General features: G+C 41.0%; 2 protein-coding genes and 1 long non-coding RNA gene across 10 annotated transcripts in view; 1 reads left to right on the top strand and 2 right to left on the bottom strand.

Moving 5' to 3' along the window:
* HnRNP-K (Heterogeneous nuclear ribonucleoprotein K) overlaps positions 1-25,970 on the top strand; it is a 91,177-nt gene that overhangs the window by 64,029 nt on the left and 1,178 nt on the right. For all 8 annotated transcript variants that reach the window (XM_069119638.1, XM_069119634.1, XM_069119639.1 and 5 more), the window contains 4 exons: positions 23,659-23,787; positions 23,990-24,413; positions 24,903-25,057; positions 25,149-25,318. In XM_069119638.1, the coding sequence (XP_068975739.1) occupies positions 23,659-23,787; positions 23,990-24,413; positions 24,903-25,057; positions 25,149-25,318 (878 nt within the window). The remainder of the gene's footprint in view (positions 1-23,658; positions 23,788-23,989; positions 24,414-24,902; positions 25,058-25,148; positions 25,319-25,970) is intronic.
* LOC138183096 (uncharacterized) lies at positions 16,026-17,166 on the bottom strand. Its single transcript, XR_011173982.1, has 2 exons — positions 17,010-17,166; positions 16,026-16,509 (listed from the first exon to the last, which is right to left on the bottom strand). It is a non-coding gene; the product is annotated as an uncharacterized LOC138183096 (long non-coding RNA).
* On the bottom strand, positions 19,264-21,529 carry LOC138183095 (cytochrome b5). The gene is made up of 3 exons (XM_069119656.1): positions 21,371-21,529; positions 20,109-20,426; positions 19,264-19,588 (listed from the first exon to the last, which is right to left on the bottom strand). Exons 2-3 carry the CDS (start codon positions 20,386-20,388, stop codon positions 19,452-19,454), a joined length of 417 nt encoding a protein of 138 aa, XP_068975757.1. The 5' UTR covers positions 20,389-20,426; positions 21,371-21,529; the 3' UTR covers positions 19,264-19,451.

The following is a 25,970-nucleotide window of genomic DNA, read 5'->3' on the forward strand; positions in this document are numbered from 1 at the left end:
AAAAGCAACCGATGCAGACCTTTTGTTCTGGCCCACTCGACGGCTGCAACTTTTCTTCGTTCGAGCTTTGTCGGCTTCTCTCGCTTTTCCTTCCTCCGGTACTACGTCAATCTTGATACATTCTCTAACGATGATTGTTTGAATTTTCCGTCGAGGAAAGTAACGTTCATTCAACATCTTTCGTGCAGAATTAAAATCACAGTAAATAATTAATTTGTCGGAAAAAATCGCACACGTGGAAAACGATAGGAAGAACTGTTGCGAATAACGCTGTCGATGAAAGGATAAAAACCTGAATATAAAGTCAAAAAATCGTTTTGTTTGATCGGCTTTCGGAAGAGGGCGACGATTTCATCGATTTTTTCTATCCAACTTTTCATCCGTTATTCAAGATTTCTACAAACACGAAAGAACGCTTGTAGCAGACGAGGAAACAAAGTTCGTCGAATCTCGAAATGAGCAAAGGAAACCTTAAGTGTCAGCCTTTTGAGCGTCAACTTAATCCTAGGTTTAACGACCTCGCAATTTTCTGATCCGTTTTTCTTGTTTTCTGCTCTGTTTCCGCATTCTCTTTTCTACCGCCACATTATCGTCGTGCTTCTCTCTCCCTCCTTCTTTCTCTCCTTTCTCTCTCTCCTTCTGTCAACAGCAACGTTATTTCGATACTCTCGAGCGTCCTTAGCGCGTGCAATATTTCGCGTATTTCAACTCGAGAGACGTGTCTCGTTTATTGTAATACTTCCATGATCCTGGCGCCGGATGTTTCCCGTTGGAAGCAATAAAACCGACTTGTTCACGCTACGTTATCCCTCCTCTATGCTTCCCTAATTTCTTGATACGGGACGCGCTTGGAATCCCTTGTTACTTCTTACTTGGAGTACAGGTGAGCAGATTGGAGGACCTCGTTTGTGTCTTTTGCTTTCATAAGCATCTTCTATATGCTTTCTGTTATCTCTTCGAATATAACTTACATGGTATTTACCGATCGATCTTGTTATCTCAACGTGTTAACATCGATATGCAAATTTTATATTTTTTTCTGTAGAATTCTGTTGCGTGTTCCCTCACCACGTACATTGTAATACAGTAGAATTCCGTTTATACGAAATTCATTTCTACGGATGAAATTTTAATGGCGTCTGATTATCTAAACTTTAGCTCAACTCCTTATCTGAACCACCGCCGAGCGTTAATCCACTTATAGGAACATCTAACAATAAGATGTAAGGTGTGGGACACACTCTTATGCTTCGTAGTCGATACAACTTCGCAACATTATTATGTATTTAAGAGCAATGTTTCGTGGAATCCTCTTATATGAATACTGAACTAAATAAGAACCGAACTTCTATTAACTAAGCGGAAAGTGGTGGGAAGAAACAGAGGAACTCTTATTATATGAGAAAAACTTTGGTCATAGGAACCAACTTGTCCCCTGACAGGTTCATATGAACGAAGTTCTATTGTATTTATCTATGTACACTGTCAATCATAAGTATCGGAACATCTGTAGATATTTAGTACAAATCCAATGCTTTTCACTGCTTTATATTCTATTTATTTTATGAATCTGTTTTTTCATTAGCATCGCTTGTGCTTCGTAATGTAAAGTATCAAGCAAAGTAAAATTTCAGCTTTCCAATAAATATAAAGTTCTAATATTTATAGCCAACAATTTACGTAATATACACCTTATTTATATATAAATTTGTTGGGTAATTAAAAGTACCGAACATTCTACAAATACAATTATTATTTTAATTTAAACGCTTCGATTATCTTTCGATATCGTTGATCATCCACGACAGGCATTGCCTTAATTTCAAGTGTATCGGTTCTGAGTGACCACCAAGTCAACGTGTTAAGTTTCGCCTTTCGTAGCTACGATTGAAGATACTACTTGCGACGTTGGATATTTTTGAACGTATCCTTTTAGGTTGAAAAGTTCTAATTAAACGTGCGAGGAAATGTGTTCTGTTAATTGCGCCGTGGTTAACATTTTGGTTAAGAGCAGTTTGGTATTTCCAGGATGTTCCTTCGAACGTTAAACAGGTTTACAAAGTTACGGTGGTTGGTTGTCGCCACCGTCACCGTCCGGTTTTCTCATTCGAAAGCCGCTCGAATCGGCTCGCCCGCTCGTAATTACACTCATTCACCCCTGTTTTGCCCTCTTCTCTTCGCTCAATTACGGCGACGCGTTCTGAAAAAGTGTATTTCCCTTCTGGTTTAGGGTTCGTTAACCGGCAAGGACGAATTGACTCTCGCCGATTCCGCGGTCGTATTAAAACCTTTCGCTCTCTCCTATCTCTACCAGACGTTTACATGCCCTGTTTCCTCAAATTGCGATACATGACGTATTTCTTGATTGAAAGAGCCTGTTTGGAAACGAATGCTCGAAATATAAAGTTGACGCTGTAATAGATACTCTACAAGACACGAGGAAAAAATTCCATGACGCGAAGGTAGATTGACGCGATAATTGGCATGAACGGCGAGCGATACAATGAAAAACGTTATGATGAAACTCTTGGTTTTCCTGCGACAGAATGGTAATGTGTAACTGATGATCGTTCGGCAATACAGAGGAAACCTTTAAACGCGGATATGTACTAACTAATATGTTCGACTATTTTTACGTGACCATAGTTTGTTGTTGATAATGATAGGTCTCAGGGAACGTGACCACGAACTTTTGTCGTTCGGAGCTGCACAAAGCCTTACGTAAGCGAATTTCATAGATAACAACGATCGCGTAATTCACTCACCAGTTATTCGCGTGACGTATCGATTAGCTTGCTTGATTATCAATGAGGAATATGTTACTCGTGATCGAGAATGAAATCAGCGAAATGGACGTCACGATGTAGCAATAATTAAGCGAATTAGTGTGTAGTGTCTGTAAAAAAACTCTGTAAATTCTTTTTCCAGATGTCTAAATTACTTGGCATTTTATTAATTGATTTTATTAATTGATAACATTATTATTGTAAAAGTAGCAGCTTTTCTACTACGAAAAGTAAAGAGACGAATTTGTAGAGTAGCGAGAAGCTAGATCGATAACAATCGTGCCATCTAACGTAGTCGCTCGAAACCTCATCGTGTGTCGTAGCACGTAACTCATTTTTATCCGCATTTTTTAATCATGATGTAACTTAAAAAAAAAAAAAAAAAAATGATACGATGTCATTAAAAGATTTAACGAGTTAATTCAGTCGTACATAAAATATTATTTAAAAATATCATTTCCTTTATAATATAAAATATAAAGCTATTGTCTGAGTCATCGATAAAAATTGGTGGCTTCCTTCTTTTGGTTTTCGCAATGGTAACTCGTGTATCTCCGAATTTCTTGTCGCATATTAGCATATAGCGGATTATACATTGTCGAATGCGATGCACGAGACTTTATAATATTGTACATGCGAGTTGCATGAACGCTTAACGTCGAAAAAGCTTGTAGCTTTAAATCCCACGAAGTCTGCGACGCAAAAACCGTGGAATTCCGGGTCACAACGCGGCGCGACGCGTTTCTTTTTAACCCTTCTTTCGTCAGCGGCGACGAAGTTCTCGTGCTTCCTAAATAACTGTGCGGCACGGCAGGGGGTAGCAGCCAGAAGGGTAAAAAAGCTCTTCCCTCGCGAAGCTCGAAATTAATTCCAAGAAAATACCCTAGATAATTATGCACACGCGATGCCTTTATTATTATCCGTTACCCATGACTGTCTACACGGACATAGTCTCGTCGACTTTTCTCGAATTCTTCCGAAAGAATACACACTCTGCAGAAAAGCAGACTTTAAAAAGTTTACAGATGAGCTGAGATTCCGTTTTGAGAAGAAAATAATTCATCGAGATTGAGTTTCGTTGCTTCGATGTTGTTGTAGCTGGAGCCATTTCAGCGGCAATTTGTGGTATTTGATACATTGCTTCGTCGAAAACTTCGAGCGACTCTATAGACGAAAATTGAATTAATGCCGCGCGCATGGGTAACATTTTAATATAATTCTAACGTTTGCAAATTTGTAACTCTCCTGTAAAAGAGACACGAAAGAGTATCGAGTTATCGAGCGAAAACAGCCATAGAAATCTGATTTACTTTGTACGAGCCATTGACGAACCAAACCGATCGTCAAGTCCATCGAGACCGTTTGGTCTCTGGAAAACTATCTCTGCTAGGGTTCTGAGTCTTTTATATCTTGATATCGCTTTAAGAAAATGTTTAGTGTACTTAGCATTGAAACGACAGATCGTTTGTAGCAATGATTCTTTCATATTCTTTCGAAGCTTAAAGAAATTTTCCAACGATAGAAAAATACGATTCGGTTGAAAGTAATCGAAATCGTGTACTCTAATATTAAAATGAAGAAATTTTTAGAAAATGGAATTGATCACTTTGATTTGCGAATGACTCGTATACGTGAGATAAAGAGTGCAAAATGAGATTTTATCTATTTTCTCAGTCGTTTCTCCAATAGTTAGACTTTAGGGTCTTCCTGGTGCTCTTTGGTGCTCGGCGCCATGTGTTGCTATGGGCAGTTCTCGAAGGTCCACGCAGCACGCAATCCAAACAGGTGCTAGCGAACCAGGTAACGGACGGTTTCTAACAGCTGCCACGCCAGGTGCAGCTGCCTTGCCCGGACGTCGTGACACGAGGCAACAGGAGCTTTTCACGTGCGGTCTCCTTCTCTTTCCGATTTCCTCCGGTTGCCTTTTTACCCTGGGAAGCGTATCATTCTACAAATATTCCCTTTTCTCCATTTTCCTATCTATTTTATCTTCTTTCGTTCGTATCTCGTTCTTTATCGAGCCGATGATTTATCTAGACCATCTTCTAGAATCGTGCAGGGTTTTCTGAAGAATTTTCTCCGAGGCGATGGTTTAATTAGATAGTTCGACGTTGGATGAGAAATTTATTTGAGATTGCTTAAATTCAAAGTGGTAATCTCAAACCTGAGGATATATATTATGATCGCAGTCCGACTATTATCGAATAACGCAGTCGAGTTATAATAGCTTCTCCAAGCTGCTCAACCTTGGCTCGCTATAATAGTGCTATACTGCATTCTTCAGTCATATTTGTTTTACCTACTTCTAAGAGACGATAGCTTCTTGTTATTTACACTTTCTGACAATTTTCTGGCATGTACTTGTTTTACTTTTACTTACGTCCATAATCAAAGCGTATAATACGTAGCTTAATTTAGCGATAACAAATTCACAGATAGATAAATCTACGCTACGATCGACTCGAGGGAAAATTAAAAACGTCTCTAGAAAAATTTCCAATGAGAATCGTTAAAAAAAAGTTACGACCAAGGGTTGAATTTTCCAGGTGAAGAGTTTTTGAAAATTACGGCTCTGTCGGAAACTTGGAATTGTTCGGAAACGTCCCCTTCCCTTCTCTTTCCCGACCGGCGACCGGCACATTCGAACAGGCCGCGCAACTTTCCCTTTTCCCGGGGGTACGGTTCGGGTCACGATGCAAAGCTGCACGGTAAGACCCGGAATAATGAAAAGCAGCGGCTGGTAATTCCGTTCGTGAATGAATGAAGGTGGGTGGAGTCTGAACAGCGGCCGAAACGGAATCAGGGGCGCATGACAGTCCTTCGAACCCTCTGCCTTTTCAGTTCCCGGTCGATCGTCCACGCGTGAGGATCCTCGAGTTCGTCCTCCGGGGGCCCTCTTTCTTCCCTCGAGTCTCGTTCCTCTTGCCGATCGAATGGATCTCTCGCTTGCGTCGCCGCGATCATTCGCCTTGGTGTTTTCTAAAAAAAAAAACGTGACGTTCCCTCTACGACGATGCGTACTGGATTTTCCAATTTTATGGGATTTTTCGGAGATCATAGGTACGCGCTTTCTTGAATTTTTACAATTTCGTTCTTTGTCGATTTTTGATAATCGACAGATTGCGAGCAGCATGCGAGCGTAATAATCCTTTTGCTTTGTCCTTGTTACACAGCGTTGTTGTATATTTTTCATTTTTTATTTCTATGTGTTTTGCACCGTTTCAGTTCACCAGTGAGAGATTAAAGGGAAAAAAAACAGACACTTTGAGATATTTTTTCTCAGATTCGCTGCTTACCGGTGCATCAATCGGGAAAGTTGCGCGAGATAAACACGTTTTAATTGAGAAAATTATTCTTTCTATGTCGTGGATAATTAGTTCGATACGTTCATATAATTGCGGACTCTCTTTGCTTCGACATGTTCGTGTCATCGCGTCACTTTCGATTAGTTTGAATTCGTTCGTTTTTAAATACGAATTATACGATACGAGATTAATTTCAATTTTGAACAATTTAGAAGGAAAACATGTATTTTTAAATCAACGCTTGCCAATGTATCGTTTAGTTCATCTTCTAAATTTGCGCTGTGATGATCAAATTTAACCTCGTAATACGCCTTATTGCTACCATCGCAGCGAATTAGACGTAAGTGTCCGACTTCGTGTACAAAACGGAGAATACAAGTTGGACAAGTGACTAACCACGAATTCCTGCTATTTCCAGCCAAAGCGTCGAGAAAACGAGCGAAATCATTCCTTTAACGACCAACCTTTGCAGGGGAGGTCCTTCGATGCTATTATCGGTTTCCTGCTCGGACGGAAACGCTTCAGTTTCCAACCCGCGTGTTTTTTCACCAACTTTTCCAGAATTCACATTGCCGTGCGCAATTTCTGAAACTCGCCGCCTTTCAATCTTATTCCCGTGCATTTGCAAATTCCTAGAACTCTTGAAACTCTTCCACTGTAAGTTCTACTTCAATTATTTGCGTTTGTAACTTACTCGATTATCTTCGTTCCTATGTTATTGTACCTTCACCCATATATTTCGCAAGTCGTAGTTTAACCCACTCAACACCTCAATATCGGCATCCGTACCCCGAATTGACGACGCCGTATTTATCGAATTCGTTCCATGAACTATTAATCGAAAATTAAAGTTAAATTAAATTAAATTAAACCGTCTTAAATTTATACAGGGTGGTTGGTAACTGGTGGTACAAGCGGAATATAGAATAAAAATTAAAAAAAAATTTTTTCCATCGAGACAACGATCTACAGTGAGATCCGTTATAACGTACGGCACGCGTACGGAGTGAAAATTCAAAGTCGATTTTTTTCGAAAACAAAGCCTCAAACGAAAAATTTGTATTGTATATTTTCGACTTCTTTTTTCGTCCCTTTTCCGCTTGTACCACCAGTTACCAACCACCCTATATAAACTAAACTATCTTTTAAATCTGCGCCTTTCCTCCAGTCACACGAGGACGAAATTAAAATTATACTGAAAATGAGACCGATTCATGGGGGTACGTTTCAATTACTTGTCCGACTCGTTCTCCTTTTCATCGCCGCTCGGGTCACGTTTTCACGCGCGAAATAACAGCGAGGGTGGCGTAATCTCGAGATCGCCGTTGTTGGTCGACGTTTCCCTTCGGTAATTACGTAATATGCCCCGCGCGAGACGCGAGGTCGCGCGGTGACGAACGTAAAAATGCTCACGTGAGAGTCGGATCACAGTCGCCACCCTCTATTTCTTCTTTCTCCTTCTCTCGACGAGGGGTGACGCAGAGTCGAGAGATAAGCGAACGAGATCTCGCGTGTCATTTCGTCATAATTCTTGACGGTAATTTATGCTTTTCGCAGAGAAGTTGGTGGAACCGGGGGGGGGGCGGTAGGGGTAGAAAACTAAAAACAGACGCGGATAGTTTGGGAAAAGGTCGTCAGGAGATGGAAGAAATAGCGAAAACGCGAAAACAGAACCACTTTGTCGGGGACAATATCGTATGTTTGAGCTACTCCGTAAAATAAACAGCGGCCGTCTTCCTCCGGTTTTTCGCATTTTCATACGTTGTTTCAACTCCCCCGCCTCATACAAGTCCCCCTGTCAGCGATTGTTAGCGAAAGGTAAACTTTGGATGCGTACTTTCATTCCGATCTTTTTTGATTTTATTTGACCGTTGCTTATTTCCTCTGGCTGTTGAGTTTCTTTTCCCACGTTGTTCTTCCTTGTTTGTTTGTTTGTTCCTTGGTAAATGTTTCTTTAATTCCAGTCTGTTCCATGGCGTCGCCTTTAATTTCTGTTTTATCGAAAATCATTTCAGAAACTGTGACTCGTAGTCTGTTTTTTCTTTTCAGCTCCATCTTTCCTTTTTTTTTTCTTTTTTTCTTTTCGTAATCTTCACTACACACACGTTTGTCTTCTTTTCCTTGGGTTTATTGCTGAGTTCCGTAGGTATGTCCCACGCTGCGTTTCGCATTAGTTCATCCAGCTCCACTTTGCCACTCTATTTTTCTTGCCGTCGTTTTCAATTTCTTCCTCCGCGCTGCACTTCCTTTTCTTTCCGCAACTGCTCCATTATTTATTTCTCTTGTTTTCGCTACATCTCCTCCACGACAATTCCTCGGCCGTCTTATTCTCTTTTTCATTTTATTACTAGCTCAACATTTCTTCCATCAAGATCCTCCAGTCTCTTTGACAATACTCCCGCTTTAATCCTGTTCACATTCTTTTCTTCGTTCCGCTTATTTTTGGCTCACTTCTTCCCTTTTAATTCCATTTCTATCATCCCTCGATTCTTTCGCGTATTTCCCCTAAATTCCTTCTCTTACTTCGCTCGTTTCCGCGTTCCTCCGACAGAAGTTTTCCATTGAATGCTCCACATCGTCTTCGTTTCACTGCCCCAAAAGGAGGAACGGAAGAGAAAGAGGGAGAGATTCTCATGAGAAAGCAGTCCCTGCACGAGCCCGTATTCTTACGCAACCAACCAGCCGCACCGATGTACGACTGTTTATTAAAAAGCTTTTAGCGATATTAGACTGTCCACGAGAAAATTCCCTTCGAGCGACGAGGCGTGCCGTGAAATTTTACTGGACTCGCTCGCTCCTTCCATTCGTTATCGAGATATAGATGGGAAATTGAGCGGGAAAGTTGGCGTTAATGAAATCTTTCGTGGCAGATTTATCTATTAGCAATAGAGTAATTTATCCGAAAGAAAAGAGAGTATTTTGTCAAAGAATGCTTCTACGAGGAACTGGTTTATAGGATTAAAATTGCTTCTATTCTAGCATACAAGGAATGAAATACGAAATTCGTTTTTCTTTTACGTTTGAAAAAAATTCGCGAATTCGTGACGGAATGAAAGGAGGAAAATTGCTCGTTTTTTCGCGTGGTCGGGCCGGACAATAACCGTAAACTATTTTACAACCCGCTACCGATCGAATTTATTTCTCCTAGGAACCATGCTTCGTTACGACTACGAGAAAAACGAAAGAAATGAAAGAAAGTTGGAAAAATATTTCGCGACATAGAGAATGAAATATCAGAAGGTACACCAGAGGCGAAAGAAAGGGAAGATAGAGGAAACCTTTGAAAACTTGTTATTACATAGTCCCGGTTTGTCTCCTTTCGTATCTTCCACGTTCTCTTCGAGTTACGAGAAATGACAGAATTACTCGACTATTTTCCACGCTCGTCCTTGTTGACCGATTGTCGTCGGCACTCGTATCAAGCCATTTCGCCTTAAAATCGGAGTTCAGAGGCAAAGGGAATCTCAGATTAATTCAAACGTACGAAAGAATTCCTGCCTCGATCTTGTTCCTTTCTCCTCGATGACAAACTTATCGTTTAAAACTCGATTTTCCAACAGTAAAGTGGGATAATTGAGATCTTCGAACCCAGAGAACGAGACAGTGCTTAGTTCATTTTAAATCGATTAACTCACGGTGATTAGCGATCGAACATCGCTAAAGTCCCAACTAGTGTCCAATAAACTCCGCAAAGTCATCAGAGTGGCAAGCTGAAGCATTAGGAGCTCGCTTTCGCCCAATTACCGCGGTCTTTGATGCGTGAATAACCGCACACGCTCATAGAAACTTCTCACCTGTGGCGCGCATCGATGCGTGTTCGCCGTTGACGCTAATTGTCGAATTCTCGCGCGATCGTTAACCGATTCGCGGCCAGCGTCCTGCACTTCTTTCTACAGAAAGTACTGGCGGTCGCCACGAGCGTGACTTCCGCTCCGTTTCGTCCCGAAGAGCTCGCTTTCTTCCGATAGGACGCGGTTTGCGGTGTACAGGCTTGGATGACCGGTTGACATATGTGGAAAACCGTACATCCTTCCCGTGCGGCGGCCACCATCTGCCTCCTGTGCTGGTTGGCGGCCGCTCCTCGACCACACTCTTCCGCCCACCCTCTCCGTCGCTTCTTTCTTTTTGCGATTGAGGTCGAGGAACAAGGGATCGTTGTTACGTAAGGAGTCTATTCTGCTGGCTTGTGGTCGATCCTGGTTTTGCTCGTGAATTCCTCGCCCTTTGCTTCTTGAAGTGTTAAACGTATCCTTTTCGTTGAATTGTTTAAAGAAGGTAATATCAGCACTTTTTTGATAAATGAAGAAAATTTGTGAGGCGATGAGGTAAAGGCGTTGCATTAATCCATTCACATGGAATAATAGAAGAAAATAATACATACGCCGTTCGTTAACAAAATCTTTTGTAAGAAGCGTAACGCAAGAAAGGCCTTTGACGTTCCTTCGAGGAAATGCGAACGAATTTATCGCACAATCTAATATTTCCTCGTATAGATCAGTCTTGTTAAAATCATTTCTTGAATTTGCTTAAAGAATACTTGCGTGTTACTATCGGGGCATTCTTTAGGCGCCTATTATGTACAAGGAAAAAGTATAACTGTAACGATGACGAGCGGAACAAAGGTAGCCGTAACGACGACGAGCAGGGCAAAAGGCAACAATTGCGTGCAGTGTCTCTGCGAGACCGGAAGATTGTATAGGTTATAATAAGTAATTGAATTACCCTGAATATATTAGAGGCGGCTGGCGAATGGCGAAGATAACGATGATGGTAAACACGAAGGGGAAGGAATCAGGATGAAAAATAAGGATACTCGAGGAATAAGTTCAAGGGTTTGAAACGAGGCAAATCGATCGGAAACCGCAACGGTTCTCGTCTCATGTCGATTAAGTGGTTTTCCTCGGATAACGACGGAATATTTAATAATATCTTTCGATCATTTGTCACTCGCGAAGAATTCTTCACTGACGCAGGAAGGTATCGCGGCTATGTTGTCGATTCCGGACAGCTTGACATCGATTCGGAAAATAAAGTGGCTTCTTAATCTCCTTGAATTTCGTTTGCAAGTAAGAAGAAGCCATTGGAAACAATAATGCTCGAGAATATTGGCTTGATTTTTTTCCGAGGCCGATCCTTGAGACAGATTTATTGGCTCGTTCGGACAAGAGATTATTGAATTCTTCGAATTTTCCTGTCACAGGTTAAAGACGTCGATGATATAATCCGATTGATTGTTGCAATTGCATATTGAAGATCGGCTCGGATATCGAAGTTAGGGAACAAATACTACAAATATAAGCAGGGTATTTCCGTTATTAAAATATAAAATAGGAGTAAGAGACGATCAGAGACAACGGTTCTTTAAATAATTTCATAACGTTGCGCATGATCGATAGAAAATAAGAATAGCATTATACGATGACGATTTATCTAACCTTATCGACCGATACTCGTTTGATCTGACACGATAAGGTATCTTTATATCTAATAAAACATTTACGATTTTTCAAGTACATTTATCCAAGTAAAAATTGCCCATTTGGTTAAAACACGCGCAAAAGACTAGCCATCCTTAGGTCATTCTTGTCTGCCCTCCGATATTCCATCCCCTTTTCGACCTTTTTCGCATTGTTAAATTCTCTCGCTTCAGTCGACACCGACAGTCGGTTCGCTTCGTTAATACCTTTGATTTTCTCCCAATTAGTATAGCGAATTATTCATCGCCTTTGTTTGCCAGCTCCTCGGGAGAATAATAAGGTCGAAATGATCCGTACAGGAAATTATATATCGATGAAAATTAACATTCTTGTTTAAATGAAATCGGCCAACGATTTTCGTTAATTACCTTATGAAAATTGATGGAACCATATAATCGCGTCTCACTATTCAATTAAAAAACAAAAGAGGAGAGAAGCTATGAATTTCCAGCCTCGATATATTGAGTTTCCGCAGCGAATTAAAATTGCCGCGAAGAGTTAAACGATTTAGGCAGTCAAATGGAGCGTGATCGGTCGTGGAATCGACGAGAGCTTAATTTACACTAGCGCTACGTGATCCGCATGCTTCGATTTGTTTTCGCCTCGATGGAGTTACAGGAATCAGTGAATTTTCGGCGGGCAATATAGCAAGAGGTAGAGAGACGGACGAATGTCTTTTCGAGATCCAGCGAAATGAAAGGAAGTCCGATCGATCTGATCGCACTGCTATCCCTGCTCTTCCTCTCATTGAAAACTTGTAACGAGGCTTTTGTAATGCGAGGCATTCGAATGCAAATGCCCGACGGGCTTCTTCGCTACAGTTCGCTGAGAAACGACGTCGATTTAACGATTATCTTGGTCGAGAGAAATCTGCGGTTTCAACACAGGTTCAAACGCCATCTCATTGCCCGGTGCAGATTTCAAATACGATTGATTTGTAATTTTTCCTTCATTCGCTACGATGAAATATGAAAAGGACCGTTCGTTTACCGTGGCGTCGATGGGGTGATCCGATGTAGAAAACGAGTTTGATGGAATTAAACGAGAAAAGTTGATAGAAAAGTTGGAATTTCGTCAATTAGAAGCGTGTGTAGAAAAATGGGATTTATTTCCTTAAAACATGCGCATAAAAGATAACAGAAAGACGATTTAAAGAGGAACTTTGAAAACGATTCGTGGGAAAATTACGTGGGCTTATTTCTATTCTATTTTACAAGTAGAAATCCAAAATCCTTGGTATAGATAACATTCTTGCGATTCATCGTTGTGTCCATCGGTTACAAGAGTTGGACGGGACAAATTTGCTTAAATACATTGCAGAATTCTATTCAACCTCACTCAGCATTCGAACGTTGTAACGCAGCGACGTGTAACGATACAAAGAAAATCGAAGAGAAAGAAGATAATCACAGTAGTCTCATATACACGTTAACGCGGAACGGCGATTTCCTCTAGCACTCTCGTTCTTTTCTTCGTAGTAGAACACGTATTTTATCTATCGAAATTATAAGTACACGAAGTACGCGATGGCCATTATGACGACTAGGCCACCCACCCACAACATAGGCGATATTCCTTGATCCTGTTTGTCTTGGCCATCTTTCGAGTAACCCGACGGCCACGTCTGCTTAGGCGTGCTGCCGTTTTTTTCTGCCTCGACCAATTCGCCGACCTTGTAAGTCTTCATTAAATCCAATGCATCTTTAGAGTGACCCACGTCGTCGAAGTCCTCGGAAGCGTCTTTGCCACCGTGATCCAATAGAATCTCCTCGCCACCTGGATGCTCGTTTAAAAATGTCGTCACATCGTACACATTGTCGTGTATGATTATCAACGTCTTATCCTTGCAGTTGAGGCTAGCAACTTCGCTCCTCGTATACTGTTTACTCATGCTTTCGATGGAAATCTTCAATTACAGCAAGAATTCTGAAATTACAGAATAGATTAGTTTAATTATTTTCAAGTTATAGCAGATACATACTGGATGGAATGGAATAACGCGATAGAAAAGATTAATGTTCTTTTTTTTTTGTTTGAAAAGAAAGAGAGACAGAGAGGGAGAGAGGAAGACAGCAGTCGACTATTTATGAGATTACTCTCATGTTTCAAGTAGGAATTAATAGTTCATGCGTTTGATCTTGTCAGTGAAAAAATTATCAGAAGAAACGGTATTACGTAGCACAGTGATGCAAAAAGCTCGGCATTTAGTCGATATAGTTGGTAGATAATATGCAAAGTATAAATATGAATAATATTTATGAGAGATTTAGCGATTCGGAGTTTCAATAATTGTTTTGTTGTATCTAAAGATGGTTGCGCTCCAGATTCGGGTCATGTCCTATATATACTCCTATATAGTACAAGCGATAAATATTTATGCATTTCGGGGAACAGCGAACAAAAGACGGTGCATGGATGAAACGTAAACGAATTCCTATTGTCATGCCAATCGAATAACGAATAATCTTCATCAATTATATTTACACATTGTTTGAACGTGTCACAAAATTTAGAAAAATTGCAATCGCTTTCGTAATAATACGAAAGTGCAGTTACACAATAAATTTTAAACAACGTTCGTTTTAGGTTTCATATGGAAAGATTATAACAAAATTTGCGGTTAAGATATGTAGATTCATGTCATGTTTATTCGTCGGTTATTATCGAAAGTAATAATTTTGGGGGACGATGGAATAAATAATGCTTCGTCACGTTGAATAACAATTGGAACTTTTCAACCTGCGAGATCGTCGTATTTGACCAGATACGCGTCTTATAACGAGTGCACCAGCGGATAATGTTAATTTCGCGTTGATAAAATGTTGGATCGATAGAGCTACGATATCTCATTTGTTTCGTTAGTCAGCAGAACGTTCTTTTTCGACAGATAATCAATAACGATTTTATCGAGGTCCTTTGTCCCCTCATTCGCTTGATGTCCGTTATTTGTCGAGTTGATTGTTCTTGTACTCGCGACACGATAAACGTCTCGCGAAACGTTTCATTACGTAATGATCGATCGATGCTAGAGAGATAATGACAATTGTAATACCAATAACTGAGTTAGTTGCGAATATATTATATATGTCGCGTATTTCGTGTTTAGAAAACTTGTAGTATGTTTTTGATTACAACGCGATTCTAGTTCAAGGTAATAATCTCAAGGTGATTAGAAAATGATTTATGCATCTGATGTCAAGTGGTAAAATTTCATTTAGTCATTTTCAGACAAATCTCATTCGTCTCATTTTGACTCATGAGGAAAGAAGCGAAGATATTGTCGATAAATCTACGGTTAAATATTCATCGTTGAAACAATTATTTACAAATTGAACTTTTTCAGGTGTCATAGTCTTGACCTAATTCACAAAAGTTGTCTTGCATTTCAACTTCTTCGACAATATGATAATAGGGTCCATTTACAGTTATTGTCGTTTCAGGAGTACCATTTTAAAGAATACATAAATATGGAACAGAAATTTGCAAAAAAAACTATGAATTGCGGCGACAAGAATTTGCCGGTGTTCTCGCGAATATAAAAAGATAGAAGAGTATATAAATATTTTCGAAGCAGTTGCGAAACAGATTCTAACTTGCACGAAGGCATATGATTTTCGGCGTCATCATCCATGATTGCGCGAAGGTCATCCAGATTACCCAATCGGCGCGAGCCACCATTCTCTGCTTTTTCTAGCGACACAGTATCGTATAAAACTTTCCACGAGCCCGCTGATGAAGAGATATCACTAATCACCACGATATTTTTACGGAGTGAATATCAATCAAACGGAATCAACGAGACTCGAATATTCGAGTGGTGGCGTGATCGATCGAATGATTTAATCAGCCTTGATGCAATTACATGTCAAACTTCCTTATTTTTCGTTGGACGTGCCAGTAAGATGACCTCATAGTCAGTCGCACTCAATGGGAGGTCCTAATAACTATTACCTTGAAAACACAGCGAATTACGTCATTCTTTGTATTCACAAGAAACTATTTCGTTGTAAGCATACAGGAATAGTCGTTTACAGCATTGATAAAATCAGGCTGTCGATCTAATTCTAAAGGCATTCGATCGTTCAGGATCTGCGTCATCGATCATTTTTTATTTATTCAAAATTACACGTAATTGTGAAGATTTGAACGGTAAAACGACGAAAAATACGCAGCGCACTGTACGAAAGAGGCTTATCGGTCGTCGAAGGTACAGGTATTCGAAAGAAATAATTTAAATCGGTCGGTCGTCCAGGCAGATCAGTCACCGAGGAGGGACGCTCGATCGAAGCGCCTCTTTACCGCGTCGGCCATGTCTGTTCTGGTCGGAATCGAAGGTTCCATGCGACGCACGAACATCACACGTTATTCGTTCACTTGCTTTGCTGATGCCCGAGGTCGAAACTGCGTCCCTTGTTTATTAGAAGCGGAACACCTGACCACGTACCTTCTCGTTTGCGTTTCTTCGCCTCTAAAACACGGCTTGTCGCTACCGCTTCTCGTGCCTCGACTGCTCTCAAATCGTCGGATTCCTTGGTCGATTCTCTGCGACCCGTAGCGCGGCGTGACGTGCTTCTGTGTATTCTCTCTACCTCTCTGTGGGAGAAACGTGCGGAGGAAAGAACGCGGTCGAACGAAAAGGGAGGAACGATGGTCGAACGATCCGCTCTGACGAGTTTGCTTACGACGCTGCACCGGCACAAACACTGCCGCCAACCAGGTCAGCTCGTAGTAGCTTTATCCTTGCCCCCTCTAGATGCTGCCCCACCATGGGCCCCTTATCATCTTCGACTCCCACTCGTTCGCCATCTCCTCTCTTCTCTCGCTTTGTCATGCTGCACGGAGAGAAGTGGAAACCCAACGTTGGAGAAATTATTGCTCGCGTGGGTCCATATTTCTTCTTGGCATTGTTATGTGTATAGGTCGATGGTTTGTTAGACGAACCTAAAATTGCCCTAATATTAAAGATGTTCGTGTCCGTTGTACAAATTGACACGAGAGGAACGCAATCGTAAATGTTTTTTTCTTATCAATGTTCAATGACAATAGCAGGACTTCGAAGCTTATAGGAACGACGTTCTTGCAAATAAGTCGCAGTTGTTCGTAGAGATTTTTGTACCACTTTTAAGGCCTGAATAACATTATTTTTGCACCACGCTGTATTTATACGACTTAGTTAGAAACGCTAATGGAGGTCTCGTTAATCGGTCGTATCCTGTTCTGCAAATTTTCCTTTGCTCGGGTATTATGTACTTTGCTAATCGATAGCCGTGTCAGGATCGATCCATCGTGCACGTCGTTGGACGAAGCAAAAAGTTCGTTTTATAATTATAAGATGTGTCGTTACGTATTAATGAAAAGGTATCGCAAATATATATGCGTACGTTAAAAATGATATGTTAAAAGATGGAAACGTTATCTTCCTATTTGTATATCGATCTTACCGTTTCATTTCGTCGATTGTTATAGCAACTCTATCTGTCCTACAAATTTTACGTATGGGAAGTATCCACGCATCGTGACGTAATATTTGAGAATATTCGTAAAATAACTTAACGAGTGTATTAAACGCGCTATTAAATCCTCTATGAAAATTTCGCTAGTAAACAAAGGAGGATCCGAGAATCACGGCCGATTGCGGGATCGTAAGTTACGAGAGTTTACAAACAAAGCAACTGATAAAGTTAGTGTTCGTAACGACAGCCGTTTTAATAATCGTCTCAACCACTGTTAAGTCGTCTTTTAAACACGTGACGATATTGACGTTTCACTATTATGTAAACTGCGGACATGTACTCCTTCCGCTTCGTACTCAATGGAAATATGAGTCGTTACATACCTTTTTCGCGTGAAAAAAAGATAATGATGTGACGTTATGCGGTGTTTTTATGAGAAGGCTATTTTGCAACGAAAGCAGAACGACCTTTTACGATATTCGTGGTAAGTCTCTACGAGGCTAATAAACTCTTAAAAATGGAGTAAGAAAAGGGTAGGACAGGTTCCTGGTTTACTTTCCATATCTTTTCATTCATTGGTCGAGTAACATCTTCCGTTTCATTTTTCAAAACAGCAGCTACTGAATGTTGTTGATCGAATGTCATTTCGCGTATGTATGGCCGTGCTAATAGATTATATAATAACGCGTAAGTTATACGCTTCACGTCATAAAAATAAAGCAGCAATAATAATAACATGAATCGATGATCGCCCAGTTCCGTGGAGACATGGGATCAGCCTAAATTCGAACTCACCTTGTTGTATTGATCGCATTATAACATGCAGACCGACTTTAGTCGCATGCAACTGCACTCAGCTGGAACTGCACTCAGCGCGATCTGTACGCGCTGACCATGTAATGCAACTGCATCCATTGTGATTATTGTGCGTCTATATTAATAAAACATCACGCATATACTTAAATTATTCTGAAAGCGTTCCGACTCTAGGCTTATCCTCACTGCGCTGCGAGAATCGTTGCACGAATATCGCACGAAACGTCCGATTCCGATAGTTTTCCGACGCGACGTTCGATCTGTTGGATTTTTATCGAAAAATTGCAATTTACGTTTAGGAGAAAAATGTATTTTTTCGAACGAACTGTACAGAGCCATATATCCGTGTAAAAGATAGATGCAGCTTGGGAAGGGATTGAAATCACGTTGCTCCAATTAATTAAACGAACGCATTGAACGTACTGAATTCTGTAAATTCTCTATATAATTACGTTTGCAAATAGGAGCGGATGGTAACAAGAACCGCGTGGTAACTAGTAATTTTCCAAATATTCCGTCCGTTTGTTTTCACTTTAAAACTCGCTTGTTTAAGCGATAGTTTCCGCTCAATCGCTTTTACAATTATGTGCTTGTTACGAGTATGCAACGAAGTTTTAAAAAAATAGATCGCCTCTTTTTTTCTTTTTTTACATGTATGTATCGTATGTTTCATAAAGTTTTGTAACATTGAAACTGGAATGTTGGAGAAACGCGCGAACGAAACGGATTCTCGGGCTAAAATGCCGGCTGCAGTCAGTTGAAAACTGCCAGTCACGATGACTAGGAGGCTCTCGTGCCCGACGTGGTTGCTCGATTGTTTGGCGAATCACGCTGCATCAACGAAATTTCTATGCCGTGCAGGGATTATGTAGCTATCTCGAGATAATTTCTACCGTGAATATTGACTTCAACGTTGTGTCAATTTTCTACGCGTTTTGCAACTATGCTCCGCCCGTTTAACCGGTCGATATAATAGCGAGATATACAAACGACGCTGTTTACTGGGATGGTTCGCGTGAATGGTTATTGCGATACTAGTCTGCGGATGTGATATAAAAAAATAGCTTGTTTTATTGATCGCGTGTCTGGATACGGGAGTACATCTTGTTCGACTGAATTTCCGTGTCACGAATTTTAATTTAAACGCGTGGCCAGAATATCGAGGAAAAGATTGAATCTAGCTTGGTCAGACGTTGAAGAACATAATTTCATTGGGCATGTATTTTTAAATATTGAAAAATAGATTGCGATCGGAATTAAATGAAAACGTCTCGACCTACCGCGTTTGAAAAACGAAACGACCAAGTACGACGTTTATAGTTCGCATTGTGTTTCGAAACTCGAACGAATTGATTCGAACCAGGTTCTGTAAGTTTCTTAACGGCTAGATAAGATATTTACAAGCAAAATTCACTTTCTCCGATCGTTTCTTTGATATGAATAAATACATTTATTCTATGTTAATTATACATTATCGTGCCAGGTTTCTGTGTCATTGGGAAACATAAGAAAGAAACAGAAGAGAAGAGAAAGAACGAACAGAAACCCCCACTCGTAAAAACGAATAATCGTTTTATTCGTCGAGTTCGCGCATTTATGCTGACTTTATTTCCTCTACGAGTACCAGAAGTAATAAAATATAGATGCATAGACGACAACAGCAACTGCGATCATCACCGGTAGCCACGGTGACCGTTCGTGCTTCGGTGGCTCATATTCCCAGGTGTCGTCGTCTATTGTGTCTTGCACGCCTGTCGAACAGAGATTAATTTATAGCTATATAAAATCACATGCTCTGCAGATTTTTCAAATTTCTTTAAATGTTTTTAACTTTTTAACTTGACCGAGTAGAGTAACGAGATACATACATAATTTGCGATTGAAATTAAGATGCGGAAGCACGAGGTTCGTACATTAGTCACAATTCCATTGTTTATCAGTTTTCCAATATTATTTATGTATTGTAGATAGTAGATAACGTATTGCTGGAAGGATGACCGGTGTAGAAACTTTAATTGGTTATTTCACTCAACACAACCATAAAGATAAGCACATGTATTAACCGAATGTGTCACGTATACAAACAAAACAACACAGCAACGCGTAACAGTGCTGTCAGGATTGGTCATTTTTTCCAGCAACAGTTTCATACGTAAGAAATACTGCACGAATGAGTAAAAAGAACATTCTTTTTTACCTTCCATGACCTTTTTTTTGTTGTTCTTTATATGACATAAAAATTGAAAGTATTATGACAAATAGATAACGTACCCCCGGAAGATGTGCCTGGGGAAGATGTGTCTCCGGAAAGACTACCGACCACCGTTCCAATTTTATAGTTCTCGCGAAGTTGTATAGCTTCGGTGGTGTGTCCAATGTCGTCGAAACATATCGTCGCGTCTTGTCCACCTAAATTCAACAAGACTTCCTCCCCGCCTGGATGCTCGCTTAAAAATTTTGTAATATCGTACACGCCGTTTTGATACACGATCCATAGATCCTTAGCCGTGTTGTGTTTCGCTACCTCTTGCGCCGAGTAGACCTTTGACATTTTTCTGTTTAATTTTACTCACCGGAAATTCTTGATATCTGAAGAATAAAAAACAAATCGAAGGTATTACTTTAAAAGATCCTATCTGCATAAAGATAAATTATACATCAGGCGAAAGTAAAAATAATGTTGAGAGTGATCTTTTGCCTATTTGTTTACGATACGTAGACTTATTTTGCCGATATCCTTGTTGGAATTTGTAAACTTTCGATCGGGTAGTCGAGTCCAGATTTCACGAATGTCAGCCTTACGAAATCTATCGTCTTCTCGATCTTTGTAAATAAAATCGTATTGCGGTACCGTTGGTGTCTCAACCGGAAGGCTGCAGTTCCAGTATCAAACTATGTGTCTTCGGTAACGGCTAAAGTTCGTACCTCGTATTGATTCCCGAGTCATTGGAGATTTCAGATTGTTTTCTTTTCTTATTTTCCGTTTAAAAGATGTCTTGCACAAAGTAATCCTTCCGCTGGGAGCAAAAGAAATGGCGCTGCGCGAGACATCAATCGTCTACAACTAAAGTCAATGGCCACGCGAACATTCCTCTTTTTTCTTCGAGAAAGCCGGTTTCTCGGTCATCTTTCACGTGCACGTTCGTATTTGACGCGACTTCCTATTCTCGTGTTTCATGATATTCACGGTACCCTATACCGGATACATTTTTTGGAGAAAGACGAATATTTTGCGCGACATTCGAAGATCGTCCGATTACGCTCGTTTAAACATTCATGAGCTTAGGCGTCAATATTTTGTCTTTTTACGTTGGTTGTGTGAAAGGATCTGGTAACGCTGTGTCATCGTGACTATCTAGTCGACCTAGGTCTCAAGTGTTTTCAAAGTCTTACAAAGTAGAAAATTTATATGCTATCTGAATAATAGCCGCGAAACCTTCGACGAAAAAAAAAAAAAAAGAAAAAAAAAGGAGAAAAAAGCAAAAGTATCAGAACTTAAATACTACTCTGCATTCAGAATAATCAAGGCTTACCTGCATAAAATTTGTCGACCGACGTTATTAACGAGTTGCTCGAGCTCCACCGGTGATAATATTTTCGAAACAGTCGTCGTCGTAGCTAGAAACCAACTGAATTGGCATAATTTTTTTTCCTTACGGTGTCGAAGTTCGAGACTCTATAAACGCATAATGATCCGATGAAAATTCATGCGTCATTTGCGCAGTAATTTACACAGAATAGAACTGCGTTATCGATCGATAAATTCTTCATGTGACTATCGAAATCATGTCCGTTTCGTTTTAATACCGATGCCCACGGGCGTCGGTTTATTTCTCTGGGGAGTCGTGAAATAGTAAATATAAATTTGCACCATAGAGAGAACCGCGCAACAAAAGCAAATCGCTCCAAGAGTACAATAGACTCTGTCGGTCGCTCTCTATATTACGATTTTCCGAGTAATGGAATGTTTTTGCTCATACGGTGCTATATGTTTCTTGCATTGCAGTACCCGGCCATTTAATTAGTATAATCCTTTGTTAATTTGTCTCTGTCGTTAGACAGAAAGCAACATAAATCGTGCCTGTATATCCAAATCAGTGTCCTTAGACCATTATCGATTTTTTCGTTATTTTTGTTATGCGTCTCATTTACACATGCAAATTTTGCACGTTTTAGTCTACGAGTTACCTTGGCTTGAATTGCCAGAATCTAGATTCTGTTAACGCTCGATTTTGTTCATCGTTGATATTTCTGACAGCAGAACGTCGAGCTCGTACGATTCGTACAATTTCTGTTCGTCGATCGATCGTGAAATTATCTGCGTTTATTCTTTCGATAAAGCTCGTCAAGTTATTTGAATCTGTCGGATTGCGGAAGCGTCGTTGTATGCCGTCACACGGTGAGAATCAACGTGTAAAGTTTAAAGTGTAAGCGTTAGTTGGCAAACCGGAAGTATTTAATATCTCGAAAGAAACAAGGTGGAATCGAGAGGCAAAGGGTCGAGAGTGTTCAGACAGATTCTGTCTCCGGTAAAAGCGATCCGGTTCTACGTGACCGGATGTCTGCGTTCGGAAACGGATGGATGGATGCAAGGGAAGCGGACGACGCCATTCGCTTTGATCTGTGTAATTAAACGGTGCAATTTCCACACAATGTCGAATATCCATTGCCGGGAACGTGTCTGCTGATTGGATTGCCTCGCGCCGATCTTTTCGTCCTCGCGGGAATGCCGAGCAATTTTCAAGGAGGAACAGCAAATTTTGGCAATTGTAATTAGTAGATATATTCGAGATCGAACGACTGGAAAGTGTCAAGCTTTCCACTTCGTTAGATTCGAGTGGAGAGGGCAGACGTTGAAGACCATCAAGGTAGATGAGCACGAACGACAGGGGTGCAATTATCTTTACATCTGCCAGTTCGTTCCTAATCACCGGTTCTCCTTTCATTACGATCCTCCCTGATTATCACGGCGAATAATCGCGTTAATTTCATCAAAGCTGTCTCACGCGATTCGACTTTGTTTCAAACCCATTGCAAACGATATCCGCGTTGTATTCCCGAGCGGATCAAGCAAAGAAAATGCAAAGAGACGAAACCTTCTGCGAATGTTGTACTCTGACAAACTGAAGTTTGTCACGATTCGTGTGATCAGAAGTCGATCGCTAATTTTAATTACCGCTGTGTTGCACGATATTTCTTTATTTCTTTCTCGCAACCCCTCCCCCATTTTCCTAAGAGAAATCAGAGATCTTGGCACGATAATTACGTTAAAGTGTTTCTAGTAGAGAGAGAGAGAGAGAGAGAGAAAGAGAAAGAAAATGAAAACGCCTCTGTTGGAGAAAAGGGAGAGAGATAGATTAAAGGTGACCAAATGGCTACGTTTACCGCTTTTAACCCGACCCTGTCTCTGAAAGTACAATCTCGAGAAACAAGGGGCCGACTGTTAACCAACTCGAAGCACGCGATCCGACCATTGGCGCCTCAGAATCGCACGACGTGACGTCGAGTTATCGAGCGAAGAAACGCGACAATCGTGATCGGTCGCGATTAAAGTTTCACTTTCTTTGCCCGTTGCTCCCCCGCAAAACTCTACGATTTTCTTCTTTGTTTCAAAGAAGCGATTTTATTATCGTTATTATTTGTTATAATCTTTACCTTTCAGCTTACATCACATTTACTTTACATACATTGCAAACTCTTTTCTTCCTAATCACTCTATGCATTCAAACGAGTCATTTTGCAAATGAACTCGCATCATTAAAACGCATATGTACATTATATATCTACCTTTTTCTAACCGTATGCATTTTCTGTATTACAGAAGACCGGAGCGAGGATCAAGATCTATTCTCACTGCTGTCCTCACAGTACCGACCGGCTGATCAGCATTTGTGGCAAACCGAATACCTGTATCGAGTGTATTCGCGAGCTAATCGCCACCATTAAAACCGTAAGTATCGTCGCTTATTTCGTTGCTGGTGGTTAGCAACAAGCAAAATTAGAAACGCGAAACAGTTACGACCCTTCTCCAATTCTTTTGCAAACCCAAGAACCTAGAAACTAAAAAATACCCTTCACTCGTCGAATCGAACAATTACTACAACGTCCATCGATAGAAGCCACACTTTTAACATTTTATTCGATTATTTCAGTCTCCGCTGAAAGGCGTGAACAATCCTTACGATCCGCACAACTTCGACGACTACTATGCGGACGACTACGGTGGTTATGGAACGGGTGATGGTGGCCAAGGGAAAGGAGGCGGCTTTGGCGGTCCTGGAGGCCGCGGCGGCGGCGGTGGCGGCGGCGGTGGCGGTGGCGGTGGGATGCCACCGCGTCGCGACAGCCGTGCTGGTGGGCCAGGCGACATGAATCGCGGCTTTCCGCCACCACCAAGAGGTGGACCACGCGGTGGAGGTAGCGGAGGCGGTGGAATGTCTGGCGGGCCACCGGATCGTGGCTACGGAGGTAATTCTCGCGGAGGAGGCGGTGGAGGCGGCGGATACGAAGGTGGACGAGGTGGATACGGAGGCAATAGGGGTGGCCCGCCGCCATACGCTAGTGGAAATTACAATGGTAAGAGAAGTTGCACCGTAGGATGAACTCTAAATGTTGGCAATTGTCTTTCTAGAGAGTTTGATAAGGAGGGGAGTTTGTACTTTGTGGTTTGACTGCACCACACGTTGCTGGTGGTCACCGGTGGCCGACGTTTCTGATGGTTATCGCTAATCGGCGTTATTACGTTAAGCGAAGTGTCGTAACGCGTAATATCGATACCTTTTAATCTATTTCTGCGCCCCAAGGACGAAACATAAAATTCGCGTGACGGTCAGCGCATTAAGTTGCATTTGGCCGACATTGTTGTACGGAATGGCCTGAAATTGCGTTGCAAATGGCCACTGGTAAAGAACCGTTCGTAATTTTGACCGCGGTTAAATTTAATCCGCTCGTGAATCTTCGGCTAGAAGTTTGGAACAAATGGGGTGAATGGCGAAGTGTCAAGCGGCACCGCTTGCTCCGGCTTAGAGGATATCTATCATCGTACGATCGTTGTGTTTCACACAGGTGATGGATGGGGTATGCAAGGAGGCGCGCCAAACGGTTTGGGTGGCGGCGCTAACTCGGGAATGAGCGGCCCACCCATGGGTGGCAACAATCAAGGAAATCAGGGTAACATGGGTGGAAACAAGACCACCACTCAAGTCACCATTCCTAAGGACGTAAGTAGAATTAAAAAGAATAGAATTGCACATCGATAGCCCGTTAAATCGATGGATGACGGGTAATTTTCAATATTCTTTCTGTTAATAGCTCGCTGGGGCTATTATCGGCAAGGGAGGCGCCAGAATTCGAAAAGTCAGATCGGATAGCGGCGCTGGAATTACTATAGATGAACCGTTATCTGGCAGTAACGATCGCATTATTACTATAACCGGATTACCCAGTCAGATACAAATGGCTCAGTACCTGCTTCAGCAGAGGTAATTACTTTTATTGTCTTCTTTTTTTATTTTAAACCTATACCTTTGCTCTATTTGCGTACATCTATTATGTAACTCTTCAAGCATCTTAACATGTATCTTGACGTCGATTAACAATTAATTAACATTTCCTGTACGTTGCGTGGTGCATTATAGTGCGTCTATGATTCAGCATAATCGAACCATTGTTTGTAACGAGTTTCCATTAATTCTACGTCTTTGTTTCTTGGCGAAGTATGTAATAATCCGCTTGTAAAGTAACTTTCGGACGAATCTGCGGCGCATAAACGCGCGCGTTCCAAGCCTTCGCAAAATGGGTAGGGAGCTTCTGTATAAACACGCCTCTATCTCGCCGCAATGGATAGCTTATAATGCGCAAACACGCGTTCCATATCTATCACGAGTATCGATTTCGCCACTTTTCCACAGTGAAATGCGATTCTCTTTTGCTAACCCCTTAACGTGTCACTTCGCTCCAAATAAAAAGTACTGTCAAAGATTGTAAATCTTGCGTTGAAGTGAAAAAATTATATATAAATAACGTTTATATTTCTTTAATATAAAAAAAATTGGAAAAGCTCGTTAAGGGGTACGAAGAAAATTTGCTCGGTCATGTTCATAAATCGCGATCGAAACTCCTGCCAGATATTGC

The sequence above is a fragment of the Bombus flavifrons genome, chromosome 9 (assembly GCF_040668555.2).
Source record: "Bombus flavifrons isolate JBK064 chromosome 9, iyBomFlav1_principal, whole genome shotgun sequence".
NCBI lineage: Eukaryota > Metazoa > Arthropoda > Insecta > Hymenoptera > Apidae > Bombus > Bombus flavifrons.